The 14,997-nt window shown below is 43.8% G+C and overlaps 1 protein-coding gene across 1 annotated transcript in view; it reads left to right on the top strand.

The window, feature by feature from the left end:
* pgm2 (phosphoglucomutase 2) overlaps nucleotides 1-14,997 on the top strand; it is a 79,486-nt gene that overhangs the window by 5,737 nt on the left and 58,752 nt on the right. Inside the window, exon 4 of the mRNA XM_069924969.1 lies at nucleotides 1,163-1,247. Coding sequence (XP_069781070.1) covers nucleotides 1,163-1,247 — 85 coding nt within the window. The remainder of the gene's footprint in view (nucleotides 1-1,162; nucleotides 1,248-14,997) is intronic.

Genomic DNA, 14,997 nt, shown 5'->3' with positions numbered 1-14,997 from the left:
AGCATATATTTTTAATGCAGAAAAAGGAATGGAATTGAAGCTGTTCCATGTGAGAACAAGTTCAGTGAGGCAAATGATTATGTTGGCAGAGGAGGATCTCTTCAGGGAAGAAGTGATGAGCCCACAGACCGTCCTTGAGTCTGAAGGAAGTGTAGAGGGATTGAGCATCAATTTTAATTAGGACCAGGAAATGGGAAGCTTTCAAACCAGTCAGGAGAATTGGAGATGCAAGTGAGAATGGACTGAACCAGGTAACCAAGGATGGAGTCACGATAGGAACCAATGTTTTTGGTAGGGCACATACAAGTGGAAACAATGGATCTGCTGGGATATTCCTGTTTGGTAAGATTAGACAGGGGATTAAAATGTTATAACAAATCCCAGTGTAAGTAACAGCATGTTTTCTATCTGGGTACATTGCAACCTTTCAGACTGCATATTAAAATAATTTTACTTTCCTGCTGGTCATGTCCTAGAGCCTGCATTTTGTGTATTTTTCTTTACTATTCTCCAAAATAGCCCTAGCTTCACTCTATCAGAAATGTTCCCTTTCTCCTCCTCTCCCCACCTTTTCAAAATTCCATCATCTTGGGTGTGGTTAGTAGGGCGCATCCAGTACTTTAGGACTTCAGCATCTGCAAGGGAGTCTTTAAATTTAATGGCAGATTGAGAATTGTCATTAGTTTAATGTGTCTTCAGAATTCTGAGCAAATAATTTTGGAAAACTTCTTCAAAATGGACTTTGGTACTATGGTAATTTTGGGGGCAGATTTTAAGACTTTTTACATGGTTTTATTGGGTTTTTTCTTGTTGGGTGAAATATCTTTACTTACACTATTTTCTCATGTGTGGCAAAAGCTGAAATGCAAACTAGCTTATAAAGATATTTCACCCAACATCTTTTTGTTAGTTAATCTGTTCAGTAAAATATTGTTCAGCTCAATCATCTACATTGTTTGCTATTGAAGCTTCCACAAGTAATAAAATAGCTCTTTTTTGAAGTATTTTCTGTGCTGATACAAAGTGCAAGAATTATGTTTCTGTTGACCATGATATCTGAAACAGGTGTAAAATTCTTGTAAATTAATGCTAATATTTAATTATATTTTATTTTCCTTTGTATACGTTAGGGTCAACCTATTTTTGTTATTTTTTTTCCCAGATTTGCCCGGTTTGCTGCCACTGTTCTGATTAGTCGTAGCATTCCTGTGTACCTTTTCTCTCAGATTACTCCAACACCACTTGTGGTATGTGATCGCTAATTCATCCATGTTAAGTGTGTCTGTGCTTTGCCTATATGAAGTTAAGTTGTTTTGGAGTCCATAATTTAATCATTTATGCTATTATGAATTGCATTTTCGTGGTAACATTTTTTCTTCATTGAGCAACCTTGAAAACAAAGGGGATGTACTTAAAGATGAAACCGTTTCAATGACTGAGAAGGACATAAGATAAGGTGAGCAGGCAGTGCAGCATGAGATGTTGAATTAATAAATTGGAAAGTATAGGAGTTGTGATCATCTCTGATTTTGGAATATGAACAGTAGAATGGATAAATGAGGTAGATGCCAATATAGCGAGGCTGAAGTACTTTTCATGGAGGACCACAAGATAAATTGAAATAGACCATTTCACGTTAGAAAGTCATGAGTTTTCCTAGATTAACGCAACGGTTAAATTCATAAAGAATCATTTCATTTTGTAAACATTTGCATTACACCATAAGTCCAGTACATTTTCAGGGATACCAGTTGCCATGCATAATTAGTAGGTAGTGAATGTCCTTCCTATAAGGCCGCTGTCAATATAATCAAGCTTGTTCTGACAACCTGAAATGTACAAGTCATTCATCCGATGGCCATTGCTGCCAGAGTGCAGGTGCTTAAGTTTTTCTCTCCTCATCTTTGGAGAAAGATAATTCCCAAATGTATTCCTACTCTGCTTTTTTAATAAAGAAATTTAAATAAAATGTTCTGCAAAGATCCATTAACTAATTTGTGGGAGACCTGTCGCATTGTGCTGCTATTGTCCTGATAGCACAAGGGGAGAGACCACTTACAACCAAGCCAGATTCAATTGATAGATTTTTCAGACTGAATATTTATCTAAAAACAATGACTATTATCCTTTTTTTAAAAATCACAGGAAATTATTTGATTAAAAGGCAGAAAATTGAGACCAGTACTAAGATTCTGAATTTTGTTAAGTGACATTTATGTGAAGATACCTGCGCTAATCTGTAAATTGATAAGGAGAGATGTACAAGATGATTAATGTGATATAACCAGCCTCTGATCAGAATAAAGGAAGTACAGGTCGAATACTCCTTAACTAAAATGCTTGGGACCAGATGTTTTACATTTTTTTTTCAGATTTTGGAATAATGGAACTAAGCAGGACAGTAGCATCAGCAGAATACCTGTATCAGTGATTAAACAGCAACAATAAACAATGGCAGGCTTTTTGAGTGCTGACATGATGCCACAAGTGGAAAATTCACATCAAATAATGCTTCGTACTTACAAAAAAAAACTTTATTTCTGCTTTTAAAAAAAAATACCACCACCACTTCTGCCGGTCCCTGACACCACCCCACAACCACCACTGCTGGTCTCTGGCACCTCCCTGCTCCTGCCCAGGAGCACGAGGTGACTTCTTCAATGCAGACGGCATTGCACCGATGTTGAGAATGGAGTTGCCGACTCCAGCTGCAGCTGATGCTGAAGACTTGGATCCAGCTCCGTTTGGCATCTTCCCGGCCAGAAACAATTTTTTTTTACTGTAATTGTAATCAAACTGGTGCCATCAGAGCCTCACATGGGCAGGTCAGGTGTTGAGAATTTTTTTCTACATGACATCATGTAGGTGCTTAAAAAAAATTTAATTTTTTGTTCTTGGATAAGGGGTACTCAAACTGTAGAACAATTTAATTTGCTGGGAATTTCTAAGGAATTTTTTAAAAATTATTTTATTAAGGATTTTCAATCAACATGAAGATACAAAACAAACAAAATCAAAGAAACATCACAGATATGTACAATAATATACCAAAACCAAACTACATGTTGATGTACAAAGAAAGAAGAATCAACATATTATCACATTTATCAAATTCTGCACTATTGTTTATAAATACAAAGTTACACACCATGCCAATCCTTCGAAGAAAAGTAGCAACCTGAAGAAAAGAGAAAAAAGAAAAAGAATCCCCACTTGCCAAAGGAAAAAAGAAAGAGGTAATTCTCCCATATGATGTGACAAAATCATCTGTTTTCCAAAAGTATTAAATTACATACTGATGAAACATTACATAATTCAACCAGAGCTTACTCCCTTCCTTAAGGGATAAATTCCTTGGCATAGACATCGCTTGGGATACTGAAGACAGTGATATTGGAGACCGAAGTGGGGAATCATCAAAGATTAACCCCTATATATCTTGAATACTGGTTCCATATTCTTAAAAATATGTAATAATTTCAGAAGTTGTAAGTAATCTTCTTCAGGGGAACACAACTATGCTTTCTGTCTTGCATCGTGTCAGACTGAATTGGGAATCAGATTTCCAAGTAATGGGTATGCATTTCCTATTCACTGCTAAAGCAAGTTTAACATATTTCAATTGCTATTTTGACAGCCACGTTTTAGGTCTTGTATCTGCTAATTTCCCCAATAAAAACAATTCTGGCACCTGAGGTTATCAAATTCCAGTCATTTGTTCCAGGAGATTCCCCAAATCTTCCCAGAAGGATCTCACCCTGAGGCATAACTAGGTTGAATGCAAAAATGCCCCTATGACTTGACCGCATCGAAAGCATAAATTGGATCATTTAGATTTCAATTTATTTAATTTTTGTAGAGTAAGGTGCAGCTGATGCAAATAAATTATATTGCACCAGCCTATACCTTACATTAATTGTATTGCTTATGCTGTCCTGACATGCATCAGACCAGCAAAATGGTTCATTTTCTATACCCAAATCTGATTCCCATCTCCCCATTCCCCCTTCATTTAGGGGCTCCTGCCTGAAGTAAAAAATACATTTTTGAGAGAAATTTCTTTGTTATCCCCTTTTGAACCAGAGTCTCTATTTCAATACATTGCAGTAAGGTCAGTGCTGGACCTAATTTATCCCTTAAATAAGATATTAACTGAAGATAGCAGAAAAAGGATGTATTTAAAACTCCAAATTTATCCCTGATTTGTTTGAATGTCATAAATTGTCCCTGCTCAAAACAAACTTCAATATATTTGATCTCACTTTGAGACCGTTTCTAGAATTTTTTTATTATTATCAATTGTTAACAGAAGTGATTTATTTTGAGATGGGTTTTTTTGGGCATGAGCCCCCTCCCCTTCCAAAACACCAATTAGACCACACATGTCAAACTCAGGCCCGCGGGCCAAATTTGGCCCGTGATATAATTATATTTGGCCCACAAGATCATATCAAATATGTATTAGAGCTGGCCGCTGCGCCAGTATAGCGCATGCACATCTAATACTACAAATCCCAGAATGCTTTGCAAATGCATTGGCGCCGGCCCGTCAGCCCGCTAATCGCCCTCATCTCCTCTGTTTACTTTCATTAGCATCTGCGACCTGTCGCCCAACTCACATGTAATAAACCCCTTACGAAAAATGGCCAAACGAAAGACAGAAAACAGGTCCTTTCAAGACAGGTGGGAGGCAAACTCTGACCCCAGAGTTTGATGAACTTGCATCTAAGAAGAGATGCCAAGTATCTGGTTTAGACCCAGGTGCATCAGAGTAAATCACAGTGTAGCAAGCTAAGCTTGGATTAATATTTTCTTTGGTTAACTTTGGACTGTTCAGAGTTGAAAGATTGGATTTTCATCGAAGCAAGTTGTTTTTTTTTTTACTTGTTGGCTTGTGAAAAAAAATACATTTAAAAGGAGCTTAAAGGCTGTAGAGAAATATTATTTATTGAGTATTTTATTTCTCATTTGTTAATGCTTCTTCTGGAAAGAGTTTAACCAAAACTATTATTAAACATTTATTTTAATAAGCAAAAGTTTAACATTACATATGTTGAAAGAAGAGAAAACATGCAGATGTTGTTGAAAATTTTCAATAAATATTTTGTTTGGCCCACGACTTAGTCCAAGTTTTTAATTTTGGCCCTCTGTGAATTTGAGTTTGACACCCCTGAATTAGACCATTGAGTTTATCCCAAATTGTAATAATATGTTTTAATAAGGGGCCTCCTTAGGACCAGATTGTAATTTAGAATTCCATTTGTATATAAAATTTTCTGCTATCTTCTCACCAGCTCCACCACCTCTTTCTTAAGCCTGTGCCACATGAACCGCTCCGCGACCATCCGCACAGTCATCTTTACCACGGAGTGAGCAAGGTCATGTACCAGAATGAAGACTCTCGCTCTCCAGTGCGGTGGGACTACCAGATGGGGCGTACCTGTTGAAACGTTGCAGAGCAGTGTGTCCGGGCTGTTGGATACTTGGACGTCCTTGAGTTCGAGGCCTGAGATGGTGGTCCACAGGGCTTGTGTCTCTGAGTCAGTTCGCTGGGCCTGGGCTAGTTGTGCGTTGTCCAACCCTGGGGGCGAGCCTGTTGATGGTCAGGCGCGAGAGTGCATCCGCCACCACATTGTCCTTCCCTGCCTTGTGCTGGATGTCGGTGGTAAACTCCAACACGTACAAGAGGTGGCGCTGTTGTCTGGCGGTCTATGGGTCCTTGGCCATCGCCAGTGCCTGGGTGAGGGGTTTGTGGTCCGTGAAGACTGTGAAAGGCCTACCCTCCAGGAAGTAACGAAAATGGCGGATGGCCAAGTACAGCACCAGGAGCTACCAGTCAAAGGTGCTGTATTTGAGCTCTGGTGGTCGCAGCTGTTTGCTAAAAAAGGCCAGCGGGCACCATTGTCCATCAACCAATTGTTCCAGGACCCCCCCCCCCGGACTGCTGTAGCTGAGCCATCCACAGAGAGTGCCATATGCGCCTCTGGCCGTGGGTGGACCGGCACATCCTGGCCAGGATGAGATTTTTTTCTTTGGTGGCCATCAGCACAAACAATGGGCGCATGGTATGGGCGGCCCCGGGGATGAAATGATGGTAAAAGTTCACCATCCCCACCAACTCCTGCAGGCCTTTAAGGGTGGAGGATTTGGGGAAACGTTGGACGGCCGCCACCTTCTCCAGCACTGGGGCGGCCCCAGCTGCCAAAATGGTATGCCCCAGGAACTGGAGGGACTCCTTGCTGAACTGGCATTTGGCCATGTTGACCGTAAGGCCGAAATCTGCCAGCCGGGCAAAGAGGATGCGGAGGTGGGCTTTGTGCTCCTCGTGGTTGAGACTGGCAATCAGTATATCGTCCAGGTAGATAACACAAAGTCCAAGTCCTTTACCACCGCATCCATGATGCGCTGGAACATCTGGGCCGCATTCTTTAAGCCAAACGGCATGCAGAGGAACTCAGAGGCCAAAGAGGATGATAATGGCCATCTTACCCACATCGTCTGGGTGCACCGGGATCTGATGGTATCCCCGCACGAGGTCCACTTTGGAGAAAACCCGTGCGCCGTGAAGGTTGGAGGAAAAGTCCTGTATGTGGGGAACCGGGTACCTGTCAGGAGTGGTTGCATCATTCAATTGACGGAAGTCCCCACAGGGCCTCCAGTCCCCAGACGATTTTTGGACCATGTGGAGCACTGTCCGAGCATTGGACAATTCCCAGCTCCTGTAGTCTGGAAAACTCCTCCTTCGCCTGCTGGAGCTTTTTGGGCAGCAGCCGTCTCGGCCTAGCGTGCAGCAGGGGCCTTGCGTGGCAATGTGGTGAAAGACCCCATGCTGGGGCAGGGCGGTGTCAAAGAGTGGCTCCAAGATGGCGGGGAACTCGTGGAGGATGTCGGAGATCCCTGGCAGCAGCTACGGTGGCGATTTCCGGCTTGCAGGCGTCTGCCATGTCCATTCGTATGGAGTAGAGCGTGTGAGAGTTGGCCGTGTGAGTGTTGACCAGCCTCTTGCCTTTCATGTCGACTAGAAGACCGTGAGCCCTCATGAAGTCGACCCCCAACAGCATGGTACCCACCGAGGCTAGCATGAACCTCCAATGGAATTTTTCCTTACCGATCTGGATCTGTGCCCTGCAGGTGCTGTAGGTCTTGATGGTGGAGCTGTTGGCTGCCCGCAGGGTTGGACCGTGAGATCGGGTGCGAGTCTCTAAGGCTGTGGAGGGTAGGACGCTCAACTCAGCCCCTGTGTCCAACAGGAAGCGGCGGCTGGTGGATTTGTCTGTAACGTGGAGGCTGTTCACGTGGCCAGCCGTCGCAGCCATCAACGGCAGCTGGCCTGGTCGTTTCCCTGAAACCTGCAGGGTTGTCGGCACTTACAGGCTTGTGCTCCCCAGCGCTAATGGTAGAAACACTAGGTCAACTGGCTCTCCTCCGGCTTGGTCTTGGGGGTGGCTTGCGGTCGGCTGATTCCCAGTCGTGCCACCTGGTTGAGGGCTGCCTCGTTATCTCTCTTCGTTCGCCAGAAGGCATCCACCCAGGCCGCAGCTTTGTGTGGGTCCGAAAAATCCTCACCAGTGAGGAGCAGCTAGATGTCTTCCGGCATCTGCTCGGAAAATTTGGTAGAAGGGAAAACAGGGCTTGTGGTCTTCCGCCGGGGCCAGCATTTCGACCATTTGCGCCGAGAAACTGCGGTCTCCGAGCCCATCCAGATGCAGGAGCCTGGAAGCCCGTTGCTACGGGGTGAGCCCGAATGTCCCCAGTAGCAGGTCTTTGAGGGTGGTGAACTTGCCCATGGATGGGGTGGTGGATGAGGTCGTCCACCCTCGCTGGCGTGTCTTGGTCCAGCGCACTCACGACGTAAAACATTGTGGCGTCTGCGGAGATGTTTCGAAGCTGGAACTGTGCTTCTGCTTGCCAGAGCCACGTCCTCAGGCGGTGGGTCAAGAAGGGGGAATCTTGATCAAGACAGCATTAACCTATGCCGAATCCATGGTTCAGAGTCCAGAAAAACGTCTGGGCTCGTCGGGGTCACCAATGTGGTGGATGAGCAGTGTAAGAAGCACATCCACCACACTGAGGGTCATTAACAACTGTTTTATTTGAATTTGGCGCGTGCCCCTTTAAGGGCAGCGTTGGTTCAGTCACCACGTGCGTGATGACATCACAATCGCTGCCCAGGGCGCACGCCACGCGGGAGGTTTGAGTGAGGAAGAGACCCCCGATGGCGCCATCTTCCCAGGGCTGCCCCGCCATGTGAAATTACAAGCGGGGCTGGTTCGCCCTGAGCGAGTGCGCCGCCACACCTTCTTGATTATCCCTAAGTTTATTTAGCTTGGTGTTTATCTCTCTGTTACTCTCCATTAACACCTTGACCATGCAGTTCAGTGTATAATCCCAGGACCGTACCTTCCCTTTCCTGGTATCTCTCATTCTCTCCCCAAGGATTTGATGCAAACCATTTTGATGAGGGAGCTGTCCAAGATTGATTGAAATCCCCAAATTGCAAGTACAGCATGGCCCCAACAAATATGGATTTTATTTGAGTGGTATCACAACAACAACTTTGCACTCAACGTTAGCAAAACCAAGGAGATTAATGTTGACCTCAGGAGGAAATCAGGAAAAGATGAATCAGTCCTTATCAAGTGGCCAGGAGTGAAGAGGGTCAAGAACTTCAAATTCCTGGGTGTCAACATCTCTAAGGATCAGTTCTGGAGCCTCCATGGAGTCATGAAGAAGGCTTGTCTGCAGCTATACTTTGAGGTGTTTGAGGAGATTCAATATGTCACTGAAGACCTTCAAACCTCTGCAGATATACTGTGAAGAGTATTCTGGCTGATTGAATAACTGTCTAGAACGGAGTTGCCAATGCTCAGGGCAAGAAAAAAAACTCCAGAGGGTTGTTAACTCTGCAACATCACAGGCATCAGTCTTCACTCCATTGAGGGCATCTGCAAAAAGTGGTTTCTTAAGGAAGCAGCCTCTATCCCAGTAGTTCAGCCTTTTTTCCCATTCACAAGTATTCCCCTTTAACCACAACACCTATGGCATCCTATGGACAATTTCTTCCCCTCTGCCATCAGATTTCTGAATGAATAATGAACCATGGACCCTGCCTTACTTTGTCTTGTTCTTGCTGTACTGTACTTTTGTTTAAGGTGAATTATATAAATGATTGAACTATTCATGCTGCTGCAAACCAAAGCATTTTGTGACTTGTTCATGGCAATAAATTCTGATTCTGAGATCCTGTTGTAGCGACTACTTTGGTAGAGCTACTAAAACAATATACATACGTCAGGTTAGTCAACACAAGACTGTTTTATTTGGGCTTTACAAAGGGTTCCTTTATATCCTTCCCGGCCCGTGCTCCATGGGACGGGGCGATGACATCACTATGAGTTTGCCACTGATCTGCAGGAAAGATAGGTTTAAATTAAACACCGTGGGGGCCCCACACCTTCTAGCAGGAGGCACAGCAAACCAACATGCCATTACTCGGCACACAGCATCACACACGTGCAGTCTATTCACCGGGTGCATACCCAGCTGTCTGGCCTACGGCTCCACGCGCCCACTTAAGAACCGCACCGGCAACAATTCATGGTATCATGCTGTGCGCCTACTCGGCCCACTACACGACCGCAATACTGTCTCAGTTGTACAGTTGCAGCACTCCTCCCTGCTCTTAAATTCAAACCCCGTAGCAATGAAGGCAAATGTTCCACTTACCACTTTGATTACCTGCTCCAACAAACCTTTTATGATTCATGTCCAAGCACTCCCAGCTCTCTACCCAATAGTATGCTGCAATTTTTCACTGTTTAAATGGTATTTGAATCTACTATTTTTTCTTTCCAAAGTGGATGTTCATGGTTATTATATCCCAATTTCCTTTTTTCAGATACTACTTGAAAACCTGCTTTATTTGCCAAGCACTTAGTCATCTCTCCTTTATCTGCTATTAGTAACTCAAAATTGACTTTCTTTTGATGGTGTTCCTCTGAAGTGACTAATGATTCGCTTGCTATGCTTAAGGTGCTGTATTTCAGACAGTTGTATTTGTTTCTTTTCAAAACCTTGATTCCAGATGGAGATTTACCCAAAGTACCTTTGAACTGGAGTTATTGGTGCAATGTATGAAACAAGTTTCCATGTGTGGTGAAATAACCAAAACCCAGCAGTAATAGAAATTCGCCAAGACAAATGGTTACTTAAGCCATTTATAATTAAACATTTATGAATTTCTCCAGGTTTTGGTGCTTGAAAGGTAAATAGTTACCACTCAGGAAGATTTTTGTTGGTTTTCAGTTAGAGATTTTTTGCTCGTTGGAGACCCACAATTGATTCCTTCTGATCAGCCACTTCAGTGCCTTGCCGAAGAAACTTGCCCCATCAGGGTTTTCCAGATGATATCCTCAGGTTTTCAGGTTATCACGGAGTTCCTTTTTATTTCTCTTATTTTGAGTGAAACATTATACAGCCAGCCTTGTATGGACCACAAGGGTTTTGACCCAGGCTGAACTAAGAACTCACAAGCCGTCTTCAAAATGGGGTTTTACCACAAGCTTGCCCTGTTCCAGTCCCAGCTGCTGCAGCTGCTGAACTGTAGAAGTGAATTCATTTCCCCCCTTCCTGGGTCATGTGGTTTTCTCAGAGAGAGAACCACATGACTCTCTTAGAACAGACAATTGGACTTACACAGACTGCGGCTCTGGACCTAATCTTCTGAGTCTGTTCATCTGTTGCTTTCCAAAACAATAATCCCTTACTCCAGAGCATGTCTAATTAATACCTTCTTGTGAAGTCCTTAGAGGCATTCTTCAAGGTTTTTGCAAAGACACTCGGAGCCTGAACTGTCTGGGTTGAGCAGAACTCTGGCATTTTAAATGAGATCTGTTTTGAAATGTTTGTATGTGACCTACACTAAAAAATTTGCCACATTTTGTCTCCTTTTAAAACATTTTTATATACAATATAAAATATAACATGATCTGTCACAATTTGAGTGTTTGCGGAATGTGTCAAAATGGTGGTGCTGCTGCAGCCACTATAATAGCAGTACTGTCACTGGTGTAGACCTGGAGGGAGTGGAGACACAATCTTCAGCACTCCTTTGCGAGATCCTATTGCCTGCGCATCCTGTTCAATTTTAAACTGTCTGTAATAGGGGCTGGCAATGTTTGCTTTTATACACTGAAGACCATTGAGAACTGTTACCAAGATGACGGAGCTTGTGCAAATCAGACGAGTCCACAGGGTTTGTGGGGTTGGAAAACTGCGTACTGGCACAGGGCTCCAAAGTGGGAGAAGCCTGGGAGAGGACCCTACAGGGTTGGGGACCTCAGCAGCCGTCCAGCGTGGTGTTCACTACATTAAGGCCTTGGACCAGGTCGTGGGCTGCTGGTGACTGGCCTCTGGGAACCAGATATTGGGACTGGGATTCTTCCAAAGGATCTCAGGTGCTGATAGCTTGCCAGTCACGTTGGACCAACTTAGATGCCTGGAATGTAAAGGAAGCAGAAAGTCTATGAAAGTTACATTGTGCAGGAGGTAGTGGTATTGAAGGATGTGAGTGAAACACGAAGGTCTGCAGACACGGTGATTGTAATAAAAACACAACGAAATGCTAGAGGAACTTAGCCAGTCTTCCTGCATCCATAAGAGACAGATGTATTGCTGATGTTTTGGGCCTGATCTCTTATTTAAGGAATAAGCAGAATGAGTAAAATACAGGAAATATCAGAATACGGACAGTGCTGGCTAGGGAAGGAATACAGACCAACAAAAGTTGTTAATTGGATATGATGAAAGTGGTGAGAATTTATTATTTCTCTGAGAAAGGAGAGACAACTGGGGGGAGGGAAGGTGGGCATTTAACAAAAGCCAGAGAAATCAATATTAATGCCATCTGATTGGAGGGTGCCCAGTCAGAAGAATAGGTTTTTCTCCAATTTGAGGGTGGTCTCTGGCAGTGCATGAGACCATGGACAGACACATCAACAAGGGAATGGGATGGGGAATTAAAATGGGTGGCCACTGGGAGTCCACACTATTGTGACAGACAGAGCCGAGGCGCCCAACAAAGCAATCTCCCAGTCTGTGTCCAGCCTCTCAGATAGAGAGGAGACCACAATGAGAGCACCAGATGCAGTAGATGACCCCTGCAGATTCACAAGTTAAATATTACTTGGACTGTTTGGGGCCCCAAATGATGGTGAGGGAGAACATGTGGGCACAAGTAGAGCATCTCTTGTCATCACAAGGATAGGTCCCAAGGGAAATTTGGTGGGAAGGAAGGAATGAGCAAGGTAATCACAGATGGAGCCATTCCTTTGGAAGGCAGAGAGGGGAGGTGAGGGGAATATGTGTCTAGTGATCGGATCACGTAATAGGTAGCGGAAATGGTGGAGGAAGATGTGTTGGATGTAGAGGTTGGTGGGGTGGTAGATGACGACAAGGAATTCTGTCCTTGTGGAGGGTTCAAGATTAGATGTGCAGGTAATGGAGGATATGTGAATGAGCACAGTTTGAAGGAGGAGGACATCTCTGATCCAGCTTGGAGGTCCTCATCCTGGGTACAGATGAGATGGAGGAATTGAGAGAATGGAATGGAATCCTTAAAGGGGACAGGGAGGGAAGAGGTATAGTCTAGGTAGCTATGGGTGTGGTGGGTTTGTGGAAGATGTCTGTCCCAAGATAGCGACAGAGAAATCAAGTAAAGGAAGAGTGTTGCTGGAGATGGACCAAGTGAATTTGAGGTCAGGATGCAAGTTGGCAGCAAAGTGGATGAAGTCAATGAGCTAATCATGGGTGCCTGAGGCATGATCAAAGTAGTCATCAATGTAATGGAGGAAGAGTTGAGGGTGCTTGCCTGTGTTGGTATGTAGCATGGATTGCTCCACGTAGCCAGCAAAAAGGCAGGAGTAGTTAGGGCCAATGCAGGTACCCATGGCTACCCCTTTAACCTGAAGAAGGTGGGATGAGTCAAAGGAGAAATTGTGGAGGGTAAAGACAAGTTCTGCCAGATAGAGGAGGGTGGGGTGGAGGGGGGCTGGTTGGATCTATTGTCCAGAATTGAGGTGTATAGGGATTGGATGTCCATGGAAAATGTGAGGTGATCAAGTTCCGGGAACTAGAAGTTGTTGAAGTGATGGAGGGTGTGTGAAATGTCCTGGATGTAGGTGTGGAAGGACAAAACAAGAGTAGAGGTAAGCGGAGACCAATTCAATGGGGCAGATGCGCACAGACATGATGGGTCTGCTGGGAAAAGTGTCTGGGTCAGCCAACATTCAGTATATCTGAAAAAACCCTTTTGCTTCTCTTTCTCGTCTTGCTAAAGGCATTGGACTGTCGGTGCTTCTTTGTGTTCCTTTTCAGGGCAAGCACAGAAAAACAAATATTGTGTGTGTGAAAATAAAAGAACATTGAATTGAGGGATACTTCCTTCCTCTTGCTCCCACCTCCTTCCCTTCACACCACGATCCACTGTTCTCTACTTGTATTCCTTGGCCCTCTGGCTCTTCCTCCTATCACCTCTGAGTTTTTCTCCCCCCATTTCTTCCCCCTCTCACCTGTATTCACTTATTAACTGCCAGTTTGGACTCCTCCCCCACACTTTGATTATGTCTTTTGTCCTTTTGTCAGTCCTGATGAAGTGTTTTGCCCTGATATGTGATTGTTTATGGGCCTCCATAGATGCTATCTAGCCTGCTGAGTTGCCTTAGCATTTTGTATTGAACCTTGAATTGCCATTTTATCTCAAAAATGGCAAGGATCATATTGCAATCAGTAAGCATATGTACAATAAAATAAATGAATTATTCATTCCTCAGAATGGAACTTGAACGTGATCTTAAAATTCTTAGGTGAGAGAGGTGGCAAATTATAAAACATTTTGGAGCAATCACCTGCTGGAGGTGTAATGCTTGTTCTTGAATCTCTACCCTTGTTGCCATCCAGGAACCCAGGGCAGACAGACTTGTATGCACTTCCTCCAATCTCATCTACTACATTCAGTGCTCCCAGTGGTGTGATTATACTGACTTGGGGGACTGTTTTACTGAGCATGCAGTGGCTATCCTGCCTTCCCATTTGCATGCTGTTCTGTCATGTTCCCTCACTGATCTGTCCGCCATCACTGCCAGAGTGAGGTCTCACATAAACTAGAGGATTAACAGCTCGTATTCAACCTGGCCAGTCAACAGTCCATTGATAAAAACATTGAATTTTCCAATTTCAGCTCTTTTCCAAGCTATTTTGCCCTCTTCCATCTTCAGTTCTGTCCTCTTCCACATATTTTTTCTCCACTGAATTCTTTCCCCCACTCCCTTTGTTCCATGTGGTCTCACTAAATCAGTATTGGCAACATTTGTCTCTATCACCCACCTCATGACTGATCTTCCTCACCTTTGTTTCTTTTGCTTCTATCCCTTTGGCATCTGCCTCTGTCTATTCTGCTTCACTGATGCCTGATTCACTAATCCCCTACGGATTCCTTTCCAACCTTTCCCACGCTGTCCTCATATCAGCTATCTTCCCTCTACACTCTGCCTTGATAAAGGGTTGTGGCCTCAAATGTCAATTTTTTTCCACTGCTGTTCAACCTACAGAGTTCCTCCAGCAGATTGGATTTCTCCATCTTCAGAGGATATTGAATTAATGAAATTGAACCTCTTAAAAAAATTTAGTTCATTGTTATCAAATGTTCTTTAAATAATTCAAATGTAGTATTGTAACAAAATTCAGTTTTTGTCAATTGAATTTGGATTTTGTTTTAAATATATCCTTAGTGTATTAGGGATCACATAGGTGAATCAGGAGCTGAACCGAACAGAGTAATGGAGCATCTGAGCAAGGAATTAATAACTGCCATCAGTTACAGGGTGATTGGAAGTGAGAGTCATGGGTGCACTCGAATACATTTTTTGGGGGGGGGGGGGTGTGCCTAGTACAATGAGGACATTTAAAAGATTAATTGAAAGACACGTGAATGTTAGGAAA

This window comes from Narcine bancroftii, chromosome 3 (assembly GCF_036971445.1).
Source record: "Narcine bancroftii isolate sNarBan1 chromosome 3, sNarBan1.hap1, whole genome shotgun sequence".
In the NCBI taxonomy this organism is placed as follows: Eukaryota; Metazoa; Chordata; class Chondrichthyes; order Torpediniformes; family Narcinidae; genus Narcine; species Narcine bancroftii.
The sequence above is the reverse complement of the archived record's forward strand: the minus strand, read 5'-3'. Positions and strand labels throughout refer to the sequence as shown.